Below are 12,936 nucleotides of genomic sequence, written 5' to 3'. Positions count from 1 at the left end.
TTGAAAACCAGTTCACTGTACCATTTTAGGGCGGCGCTATAGTTGACTCGATCAAATAAAAGTGATTTAGACACAAGTTAGTGTATCAGCCAAGTTCATAAAGCGACAAGTCAGCGATCAAGTAAAAAAAACCGGGCAGTGCGAGTCGGACTCGCGCACAAAGGGTTCCGTACTATTATTTTTAAAAACGGCAAAAAAATTATGTTAGTTGTATTGTTGTAAGTAACATACCTTTAATACAAAAAACGCTCCTGAGTCCTGCTCCATAAGGCCATGCAAGTGCAAAAGAGATAGCATAATCCCAATGACTTACAACCTGACTTTTGCAGCAAGTATAGCCACTGGTTATATGCCAGGGTACCATACCGGTAACCTGCATGTTAAGATATGCAAACAATTTAACTTACTTGTTTTCCAAAATTGTCCTGCAGATGACCTCTCTGACGCCTGCATTTGTTATCTTATCTACATCAAGCTTATGTAAATTCCATGAAGCTATCCTACAGCACTTGATCCCGTCTCGTTCATATTTAAACTCCTCTTAAATATTTATTTTATTGTGTTTTTAGTATTTGTTGTTATAGCGGCAACAGAAATACATCATCTGTGAAAATTTCAACTGTCTAGCTATCACGGTTCATGAGATACAGCCTTGTGACAGACGGACGGACGAACGGATGGACGGACGGACCAACGGACGGACGGACGGACAGCGAAGTCTCAGTAATAGGGTCCCGTTTGACCCTTTGGGTACGGAACCCTAAAAACGGTATTCAGTTACTCACGCACCGAGGGCTCCGTACAAACTTTGAATGATCTCGTGTTTTAACTATAAAGACGAAAGACTTTAGAACCAGAAGTACCTATACTAAATATTATTGTGTACAACGCCATCTATCGGCAGATTGTCTAACTAATTTGCGCGGTGTTTGTTTTTCGAGGATAATTCTCTATCATGTGAACCGATTTCAAAATTGTTCTTTTATTTCAAAAAAGGTGCATTTAATGTAATCTCATAGAAATTTAAAGTGTAATAAACACACGTAAAGTTAAATAGCAAACTGAATTCGGCAATGTCTTTTGTTAATTAAAAAAGTTATCAAGGTAAATAAGGTCTGATAATATTTTTACTGTAAAATTTTATTAGACCTTCGGTTAACTTCGGGGATAAGGAGGTATTTTTTAAACATTTTCCTTCATAAATCATTTTTTTTCTATGAAAAATAAAATAAAAAATGTTTTGGAATGTACATTTAAGTTCTTTCAATTGATACCCCATAAAAAAATACTTTCAATGTGTCTTGGTTAGCGATGTTCATAGTTATTCCAAATTTCAATTCGATAGTGTAAGTGTTTCTCGAAATATTTAGCGATGTGACAGACAAACAGACAGATAGACTAACGGACGGACGGACCGAGTCGCACCATAAGGTTTCCTTAATGTACATTTTTGGTACGGAACCCTAAAAAGTTCTGAATAAATATCCTATTAAGAACTTAATTTCCTTTTTTTATCCTAACCTACGTATTTATATGTGTCCATTTGTCTGGCTTCCCGTTATTGGCAGGTACCATTCAATTCAATAGGGTAGTTTCCATCTACAAATCTTAGGGCAGAATTGTATCCCAATAGATTCTTTTGGATTATAAGAACATGTTAAACTACTTTTAGGGGACCTGTAATGACCATATTTTTGTAAATATTGAATTTAAAATATCTTTTCGCACACGTCACGTGACCAAACTCGAAACGTCATTGAAGATTCTCATGACGTCACAACTCTCGGATTGACACTGTTGACAGTTAGGCGATAAACAACAAATGACAAATGTCAGTTGACAGTTCGTATCTTCTACGTGTGTATATAGTTATGTGTCAAACCGTAAACTGTGACGTCACACAATTTTCAAAGAGCGTTTTGGGCGCGAAAGCATCTGTCAAAATATATTTTGTTAATTTAACATATTTAAAGCCGTTTTTAGTATAAAAGTTGAATTTTAGGGCAACTTTTAGTTAATATAGAACGTAATACAAGTGTTTCAAAAAATTGGAAACAACCTTATTGGTGTTGTATAATTCGCTTATTTATTGATGTGTCCGTAACGAAAAATCCACCCCAAAGTTTTTTTTACTATTTTAAAATTCGCAATTTTGCACGCCTACTCTACGTCCAAGTAAAAGCTAATATTATTAATTAAAACTATCATATACAAAATGACAGCATCACAATGGCATTATGTAAATGCGACAACAAGTTGAAACGATACATAATTAATGGTCTTTTCATGTGTCAAGCTAAAGCAAACTTAACTAAGCAGTTACGTAAAAATTAAACTACTCAACCTCGTACTGGCTTTACAATTTTCAACAGCAAATGTAATTTTGTAGCATCAATTTTAAAATGATACGTTACTTTTCAAAGCTCGTATCTAAATCGACGTGATTGTTTAAAAATGTGTTCTTTTGCTTTGAAAATAAAGTCGATATTTGAAGCACATGCCTTAATATTAAAAAAGTATTTGGAAATAATCGATTTAACTGTCAGATACTACGCGTTGGCGCCACTTTTATAGGATTTTAAAATGAAAAGGTCCTAAAGTACGATAAACATAGTACCTTGCTGATACTCTTTAAATTTGGAACAACACTGGCCGCTATGATTGGCCGAGGTCACATTCCGAATTTGAATTTTGGCGTTACTTTGCGGACAGCCAAATTTTGAAATTAGAACGTTTGGCCTTCACCTTAATGGTTTGCTTAGATTTTTGGTTCATTTAATGTATGTAGGAAGTAAGTAGGTAAAAGACTAGTTTGCATTCGTGATTTTGTTTGGATAGAAAACAAATGCAAGAATTGCAAACCGGCGGCCCGATTCAAAGAATGATTAAGACACGTTTAAGATCTTGGAAAGATTTTTAAAAGATCGATAAGTAACGACATGTCAAAATTGACGTTTATTTCGATACCGTTGTGATCCCAATAAGGTCTAGATATCTACGATATTTTTAACGTCAAAGTGACATTGGTTGCCCGAATCGAGCTGCTTCTGTCAATTATACGACATAAAAACGATATCTAAATGAGAACTTATCTACACCTGTGGCGGTATCATGGTCGCCTTTTTATCACTTGTCATGTCATGCGTCACTTTCGCACTTACATACTTGTTAGAACGTGACAGGCATGGTGACAGATGATAAAACACCGACCATCTTAGCCCTTCTGCAGTGGCAGCGTGGTTCCATTTTTATTACTTTCGCACTTACGTTAGAACGTGACAGGCAAACAACACAAATGGCAAACACAAACAAATTTGAATTTGAAATTTGAGTGACAAATGATAAAGAGCCGACCATCTTAGCCCTACTGGCCGCGTAGCCATAGCCAACGTTAAAATCGTTAACGCTCCGTAGCGTATCGTAGCCATCTCTCTCAATCACTCTTCTTTATTAGTGCGACTGTGACAGGTGCGTTTCGTTCGCCACGGAGCGTGAACGATAGGCACGTCGGCTACGCGGGCAGAACTTATCGTTATCGTATTTCATTCTCGAATTGGGTTCTCACGTTGGTAAGGAAAAGACTGTAAAATATCAAACAAAATCCCAATGAACTTTACTAAATATTTACCATTAAAATTCATAATTTAAAAGCCAATTCTACCAGCCAACACAACTTTTCATTACTTTGTCACACATCGGACAACAATCAAGACAGCTTTTAGCATCCGGAAAATTATAATCTTCCACTGACTTCGATCCTGGGCAGTTTGGGTAAACGCCCCAGCCCCATTCCCAAAAAAAGTACACTGTAACACATGTTTTTTTTGTTTACATTTAAGCATTACAAACATACATACAATTATCAATTATTATGTTTAGTGTAGCGATGGCATGCGCAAGGGCAGCAAGCGGCCTCGCGCGCGCGAAATCGATATGTAGCTTCGAGTGGACAGCGGTATGCCACATGAAACCAAAATTGTTTTTCTATAACCCTTGTACTTATTAGCTATTACGCATTTATATGTCTATTATTTATTACACACTTAAAAAAATATGACATTTACATTTTTTTATACACACAAGTAAATTATTAAAAACTTACACCCCCTTTTACTTGGCATCGTATCTTGAAAGATGTATATATACATTTATACCCTAATTTTGTATTTTTTTTTATAGATATTTTTCCTTATGAAGCGTTTTTGCTAACGTCTACAACAATATTATCATCTGCAGTCAATGTTTCTCACTAAACGGTTCAGGATTTAAATTTGATTAGAAAAACTGAAGATTTTGATATTTATACAATCGTGCTACAAGTGAAACTGCTCGTCAATGACCATGTTAACCTCTTACTGCATGTAATAAAAATATTTGTTGAAATTTGAACTTTAATAGTTGTGAATAGAATTGAATATCATATCCGCAATAAGGTTGTTTCCATCTACAAATCTTAGGGCAGAATTGTATCCCAATAAATTCTTTTGAATTATAAGAACATCTTAAACTACTTTTAGGGGACCTGTAATGACCATATTTTTGTAAATATTGAATTTAAAATATCTTTTGGCACACGTCACGTGACCAAACTCGAAACGTCATTGAAGATTCTGATGACGTCACAACTCGGATTGACACTGTTGACAGTTAGGCGATAAACAACAAATGACAAATGTCAGTTGACAGTTTGTATCTTCTACGTGTGTATGTAGTTATGTGTCAAACCGTAAATTGTGACGTCACATAATTTTCAAAGAGCGTTTTGGGCGCGAAAGCATCTGTCAAAATATATTTTGTTAATTTAACATATTTAAGGCTTTAAAGCTTTAAGTTTTTAGTATAAAAGTTGAATTTTAGGGCAAGTTTTAGTTAATATAGAACGTAATACAAGCGTTTCAAAAAATTGGAAACAACCCTATTATCGGATGATAGAACATTGACAAAACATATTATGAATGAATAAATGAATAATATGTCAGGACAAGTCTCATGTTATTATTGGTTAAATCTATTTGTATGGCATGACACCGTCCCCGGATCTATATCAATGATCTATGGATCTATAACGTTCTAATGCGGATAAGCTCTCACGCGCCGTTTAGTATCGTTAATCGCGCACTCCGCGGCGCTCCTATTTATTATTATATTATTTATTTATTTTAAGTTTAATAATTTAAGATGTTGAAACTCGCTGCCGTTGTTTTTTGTTTGGGTAAGATTTTTGTTATTATATTGAACGTTGGTCCATTTATTTTAATAGTTAGGTAAATATATCTCAGCTTTTAAATATGTTACATTCTTATTAAAATTTTATTTGATATAAAATTTCTTTTCGGTAGGCCTCATTTTTCTCTCTGGATATTCACGTAATTAAAAATATTTTGACACAATTTGTTGTATATCAACCACAGATATGTCTTTACGTTTGAGTTTATACGAATTTTTGATTATTATAAGAGTTAGAAGTTTGAAACCTTTAAAAAATTGTATGAAATCTATTTTTCGCTCCTTATTTCACAAAAAATCGAAGTAAGTGAAACGTAGGCGTATAGCTATGTTTAATACACATCAAATTAAGTAAAAATATATTCCATAATGTCAATATACAGAGAGGAAAATGAGGACTACGTTTGTATAGAGAAACGGCCATCCCCTTTCGTCTTAAATAAAGTACGGGGAAACTAATAAGTTGCATGAGAAACTTTTTATATTCAGGGATTACCTATTATTCGTTATTTGTTATTTAGGAAAAATACTCTATTCGCAGTATCTCTAACCAACTTATTTTTTTTTTTCAAAAAAGTATGGTACATTTTAAACTTTTTTTTTTTATACCACGACGGTGGCAAACAAGCATACGGCCCGCCTGATGGTAAGCAGTCACCGTAGCCTATGGACGCCTGTAACACCAGAGGCATTACATGCGCGTTGCCGACCCTTTAAAAACCCGTACACTCCTTTTTTGAAGAACCCCATACTGTAGCCCATCGGGAAAACCTCGGCAGGAAGCTCATTCCACAGCCTAAGCGTTCGCGGGAGGAAATTCCTCTTAAACCGCACAGTACGCGACCATTTAGGTTCTAGGGTGTGAGGATGAACACCCTGCCGACTTATGTTAGGTTCGGCAAACTTACGTTTAACGACGAAATGAGGCACTCATTTTCAACGTTAGTACCTTAATCTGAATTATATGACTAACTTATAATACTAAGGTTAATACAGTAGACCTCACGATAACTTTAAACTGAATAAATGTATGGCTCCGCTATTTTGAAAAAAAAAAAAACAAAAACTAAATATGTATAAAATGTCTACTTATTTAGTTATTGAACCTGCTCCCAAAATTTTATGAGAATCGGTTTCATGAAACATTCGGTTTCAACATTTGATGATCATTGTGACCTGTAGCTGTAGAGAACTTTCAGATACTTATACGAAAACATTTTTGCCTAAACGTAGTTTTTGCTGAAACTTAAGTGCCAATTACATCCACACTTTATCAGGCCTGATATCAGACCCGATTTCAGGCCCGAGAAAGAATATTTTTCCGTTTCATCAAATATCAGCACATCGTTTACAATATATGAAACTTTTAACTTTTTTGGCAATAAGAGGCAAAGTGTTTTTTATATATCAATTATTGTTAAAGATGTACTGATATTCCGTGAAACGGAAAACGAGTATCAGTCCCGATTTCGGGCCCGTTATCGGATATGCGGATGTAATTGGCGCTATAAACCATCGCTAACGCTCGTTCGATAATTTTATTTTATAACAATAATGATTGAATACTTTTAATTTTAGCCTTTTTACATTTTTGTAAATTACACATTATAGACTTTAATTTTGACCCTCCTAGTCTGCATAATTTTTGTTCCCATTTCAAAAAAAATAATTAATTCTCAATCTTAACCTTCGTAAGCCGGACTCTGTAATTTTTATGTCAGTCAGTAAATAATATTTTTTAAGGATATACATACCTAATATTGATAATGTAAGAAACTATTTAATAACTATTTTAACCATGTTGATAACATTTCAGCGGCCCTAACTACCTGCCAGGTGCCAATCGACTTCGCTTACTACCATGATCTGCACTTGCCCCACTCTCCCCCGCTGCATCCCAAGTTGGCTCGCGAAACCATTCATACGGTCTTCAGCTGTCATGGCCGAGCACGGGGGTATTACGCGGACTTGGACACTGGATGTCAGGTACTACTTACATTCGAGAATTTCTGTTTTGCCCTATGGTTGACTGGTAGAGAATGCCTTAAGGCATTAAGTGCGCCATTTGTACTTATTACAAGCTTTTATTTAACTTGCCTTGTTAGTACGTATCGGACAAATCTTGCAAGTTAAATTTGACCCACTTCCTGGTTTCCGATGAAGCTGAAATTTTGCATACATATGTAAGTCGGGTGACAACGCAATATTATAGTACCATCAAGCTGCTCTGATGATGGAGACAGGAGGTAGCCATAGGAACTCTGTGATAAAACAACGCAACCTAATTGTGTTTGGGGTTTTTAGAATTGTCTCGATGAGTATTAATTGCCTGTGGAAAAAAAGTACAGTCAGCGATAAAAGCTTGTACCAAAAATGAAGTTTTTGCCAAAAACTCATTTCAAATACAATAAATACTTACGAAGATCGACCCAAAAAGACCGGACACGTACGAGTCGGACTCGCCAACCGTGGGTTCCGTAACTTTTTTTACTTTATTATAGTTTTCAGATATTGTCTATACTTGTAGTGTATGACGATATTACTTGCCAAATTTCATAGTTCTAGATCAACGGTCCTATAAATTTTGATTTCCTTACATGTGTCAAAATATACGTTTTTTGCGGCATAAACGGCCGTATCTTTTTTTTACTTTAACTTAGAAGTTTGATTTTTTCACAAGTCAAGAGACTGTAGAACTAAGTATATGTTTTAAATTTCAACTCGATTCCTTAAGGCTTTCCCAAGACAAAGTTTCTCGACAAACAGACAGACGGAAGGACGGACAACAAAGTGATCCTATAAGGGTTCCGTTTTTTCCTTTTGAGGTACGGAACCCCATAAACAACATAGTCCCGATTACCTCCTTAGACCTCTACAATTTTTCCAAATGACCCGTGTAAGATGTCTCCTAATATCTATTTATTTACTTTTCAATCTTTTCATAACGATAAATTACACTATAAATTATTATTATGTTAATCTATATGAGTTTACACTAAGATCGCTAATGATTTGGCATGTAAACATATAATTATAAAACGTCAATAATAATTTTATCAAAAAAAAAAAAAATTCGAAATTACCGTCAAATTAAAAACTACTACAAAGGAAACAAGAAACTAAACTAAGGTTATACGGTTATACAAGGTTATAAGCATTATTATTATTTTTTTATTCTTTACTGTATTTTATGTTTTCTTTTACACCTTTTATTATGTGCATTGTAATTTTTTTTTGGGTTTCTTGCCTGCCAAATAAAGAATTTATTATTTATTTATTATTATTATTATAAACAGCAATAATGGAATACATGTCAAACTAAATATAGATATCACATAATGATCGTCATTAAATCTAAGAGCAGTAATAATTAATAATATTCTAGAACAAATGTCATCTTAAATCAATTTTACATAAACTATAATGTTAAACAGTTATTAAAATTTTAATTCCATGTATTCATCCACTGGATATAATGGGTTTTCCAATAAAAAGTTCCTCAATTGACGTTTAAATGCTTCGTCAGATATTTCCGTTTCAAGGCTTAGCTGTTTGGATTTAAAATTGTAAATAACGACCACTACACTGTCGATGCGACCCTCCAGAACAAGTCAAACAATCATAGAACTACTTTCTCCTCTCCTTCATTCTTCCTTACTTTTCTAAATTCTTCTTCACAGTTGCATAGAGTTGGTCACATGACCGCTTCTTGCACTATAAACACGTCCACTTTGTCCCCGCCCCACGTGACCGCCGCCATACATGAAGCGGGGACAGATGGGAATTATATGCAGTGCCTATTCCCATCTATTGTGCCCCGGAGGGGCGTTTGTCCCATTTGGGAATACATCGTTTGTATTGTTTTCAGGCGTACCACTTCTGCTGGCACCAGAGGCTAGTGGCGACAGACCTTTGTGCCAATGGGACTCTATTCAATGAACAGTTCCAGGTACGGTATAAAGATAGTTTATTATTCAAGTAGGCATATTACAATGCGCTTATGAACGTCAAATAATGCTCGAACCCTACACCTCTGACTCAATTGGAGAAGGGTATCCCAATATGGACCGGCAAGAAACTTGGCGGGATACATCTTTTCAAAAAAGATTGATTATAGAATGTTTTATAGTATTTTTCATCACACTTGCTCGTAAAAGGTGTTATTGTATGCCAGCATACTGAGATGAAATGAGCTATATTATGCCCACGGGCGGTAATGGTTTTTTTACGAATTCGTAATTTTTGTACCGCATAATATGTAATGTACTATTTTGCAAAAGGTACCTATATAATAAAGGTTCATAAAATTCAAGGGCCAAAATTACTAAATGAAACAAAATTGAGTATTTAAGCATTGTTAATTATAAAAGCGCAAAATAAGGGACACCCAGGAAAATACGCTATTAAAAATAAATATAATAGGAAATGATATGAATATTTAGACATGCTTTGGAGAAAGCAAGCTATTGAAAAAAATCGGCCAAGGGCATATCGGGCCAAGCTCAGAGTAGGGTTTCGTAGTTACTTTTCCGTCATAATAAGCTAAACTGGAGCTTAAAGTATGGGAGATTATTAACCAAGGTATGACCTGTGGATATTACGTCTTTTTACTATGAAGGGGAAACTTTTTGCGATTACTCCAAAATAGCTAAATTGATCATGCCCGCTATAGTTTTCATTTAATGTCTTTCTTAAGCTCTACTTCCACGATTTTTTTCATATTTTTTTGACATATGGTTCAAAAGTTAGGGGGGGGGGACACATTATTTTTTCTTTCGGAGTGATTATCTCCGAATATATTCTTTTTATCAAAAAATGTTTGTTGAAGACCCCTATTCGTTTTGAAAGACCTTTCCAACGATATCCCACACTGTAGGGTTGAAACAAAAAAAATATTCACCCCACTTTACGTGTAGGGGAGGTACCCTAAAAAAATAATTTCTAGATTTTATTCTACGACTTTGTCGGCTGTATTGATTTATATATCCATGCCGAGTTTCAGCTTTCTAGCACTAACGACCACGGAGCAAAGCCTCGGATAGACAGACAGACAGACAGACAGACAGACAGACGGACGGACATGGCGAAACTATAAGGGTTCCGTTTTATGCCATTTGGCTACGGAACCCTAAAAATTACAAAAAATTCTCCATTCTCGTATTCAGTTTTTTTCTCTTTTCAGGTCTGCGATCATTTCTACAACGTGAGATGCGGGTCACCTTATGAAGATTTATAAAAAATATATCAGGCTGTCAATAAAACAAATTAAAAATATTTTCTGTTTTTATTATAAAAATAATATTTCTAAAACAAAAATGCATAGAAATGCTACACACCTGCACGTAACAGATTACTATACATTAATATCTTAATAATGTCATAAGTACCAACACTTTTGGAAAATATCATAATATAATGTATACAAAATAAAAATTATAAATATATACTGGCTTAGATAAAAAAAAAAAATCAAAAAAGAGTTTTAAAACTAAATGACTAAAAACAATTACAAAAAATCATACTGGTCTTAACCTTCTGTAGGAACGATATTGAGTTACAGTCGTAAAGTCTTTCACTTAATATAACTTAAATAATAATAACACACAAGACAAAAAACTTAAACTGCCGATAGCCCTATGACTGGATTTGGGCGCGGGCTTGTCCTCTATCTCGTTCTCTCTCATGATCCTGTCCATCTCGTCCAATATGCGCTTCTCTTCTAACGCTAGGGTTGTCGCCTCGTTGATTGTGCGCATGAGTGGGTAGTTGGAATATTCGGGTTCGGGGAGACGGAGGAATAGTTCACCGTTTGAGGCTACGTACGCTGTGCGCTTGCTGAGGTTCTCTAAGCGGTTGGCTGTAAAATAATAACGAAAGTTGTAAATATCGTCTCTCTCATATAACCAGTCTCGTAGTCCAAACTTCAATCCATAGATTAGATTTTTTTTTTAGATATAAATTTCAATACAACTTTGCCTAAGGCAAAATTATAAGAATTCACATCACGATCGTCAAACACCAGAATCTAACATGCAAGAATTCCATTAAACCATCAAATAATATAATATTTTATCTCCTAAAGGGTCAGGGTACAATTAACAAAAAATAAAAATATAAAAAAATTAAAAAAATCTAAACTAATTTCTTAATTAGTTAAAAAATGTATAACAAAAATATGTCCGTTGTATAAGGCAATAAAATTAATTTTTAGCATAAATAAAATCCATAAATTCCTTAACAGAGTACATGGGGTTATTCAATAAAAGGTTTCTGAGTTTGCACCTAGATGTTTCGTCCGATATTTCAGATTTTAAATCAGCGTTCATAGTACGTTATACTGTACACTTTTTTTTGGTTCATGGGTGTCTATTGTTGCGGTTGTAATGGGCAGCAGGCGTTCTACATGACCAGTGATCGGAATTGGGTGAGCTAAAATACCTATTCTTCGCAAGAAGTAGTGTATTATTGCTGGTTCTTGCGATTCAAAGTGTGTTAATGTCCAATCTAACAGGATAAAATAACACAATAACATAAAAAAATTACAATAATAACTTTGTTTTTTTTTATTGGTAGAGTAGGTGCACAACACTTATAGTTAGGGAGGTGGCGAGCAAAATTTCGATATCATCAGCACACATGGCAGACGTTATTAATAGCAATAATGATACCTTGAGAAACATAAAGGACCTCGTCTGCCACCACGGTGGCGCTGCGTTGTCAATTTACAGCGTTTCAAATATGTTAAAAAAAAAAGGTGGGCGATATTATTTGCACATGTCTGCCTCTGGGGCTGATGATCACAGTCATCCTGTAAACACAAAAAATCGAAGAGGCAGACATCCAGGGCTCTGACTTTTGAAGTTTTCAATTTTTTAAGTTATTTTTATTATTTAAAAAACTGTATATGAAATGCACACTTGGCAGATTTGAATTGTTCGATTAAAAACAATGAAAAGGACCACGGAAAAATAGTCTGCCAGCGTGATGCCGCTGCGTTGTCTATTGACAGCGCTTCAAAAATGTAAAAAAAAAAAGATGTGCTATATTATGCGCACATGTCTGCCTCTTGGACTGATGTTTCAATTTATCATGAAAACGAAAAAAATCGATGAGGCAGACGTTCAGACCCCTGATATTCCAAAGGCAGACCATTTGAATTTTTTTTTTTTTTTTTTTTTTTTTTTTCAACTCGACACTCGCGCCAAGCTGCAAATACAAAATTTTGCATCTACTGAATATTATTGAAAATAATTAATAGAATCTATACGAACGATTTTCAAAACTCTTCAAAATATTTGGCTTCTGCCTGTTAACTGCGGCTCCGCAGGTATAAAACATCTCCATAGTTCCTTTCGTAGTGTCTCTCTTTTATCTGGGAATATGAGTGAGAACGGTATAACCCAGTTCCGACCTTTTCCGTATTGCGTACCTAAATGTATATAGCGTATACCTACATCTATAGATACATGTGGTAGTATAGAAGTAAATAGAAAGAAACAGGAGACAGCCTTCCCTCTTATTTTGCACGCTTTCCCTCTCTCTCGCGCTCCCAGGCACTTCCACAAGGACGTCTCGAAAGCGTAAGGCTTTGTACACAGCAGAGGTTGCTGAGCAGGTTCTCCGAGACGCTCATCAACAGTTTTGGAGTATTTCGAGTAATTGGAGTATTTGGAGTCTTTGAAGTTTCTCGAGTAATTTTAGTGTGTAAGC

At 35.0% G+C, this 12,936-nt stretch overlaps 2 protein-coding genes across 2 annotated transcripts in view; one reads left to right on the top strand and one right to left on the bottom strand.

Annotated features, from left to right (window-relative positions):
* The first annotated feature begins 5,053 nt into the window (after positions 1–5,053).
* Positions 5,054–10,500, top strand: LOC133532310 (U-scoloptoxin(01)-Cw1a-like). Its single transcript, XM_061870920.1, has 4 exons — positions 5,054–5,212; positions 7,043–7,212; positions 9,095–9,175; positions 10,409–10,500. The coding sequence occupies exons 1-4, from the start codon at positions 5,179–5,181 to the stop codon at positions 10,460–10,462; spliced, it is 339 nt and encodes a 112-aa protein (XP_061726904.1). The 5' UTR covers positions 5,054–5,178; the 3' UTR covers positions 10,463–10,500.
* Positions 10,497–12,936, bottom strand: part of LOC133532307 (probable chitinase 2) — a 29,628-nt gene continuing 27,188 nt past the window's right edge. The window contains exon 10 of the mRNA XM_061870917.1: positions 10,497–11,083. Within this exon, the coding sequence (XP_061726901.1) occupies positions 10,803–11,083 (281 nt within the window). The 3' untranslated portion in view covers positions 10,497–10,802. The remainder of the gene's footprint in view (positions 11,084–12,936) is intronic.

The sequence above is a fragment of the Cydia pomonella genome, chromosome 26 (assembly GCF_033807575.1).
Source record: "Cydia pomonella isolate Wapato2018A chromosome 26, ilCydPomo1, whole genome shotgun sequence".
In the NCBI taxonomy this organism is placed as follows: Eukaryota; Metazoa; Arthropoda; class Insecta; order Lepidoptera; family Tortricidae; genus Cydia; species Cydia pomonella.
The sequence above is the reverse complement of the archived record's forward strand: the minus strand, read 5'-3'. Positions and strand labels throughout refer to the sequence as shown.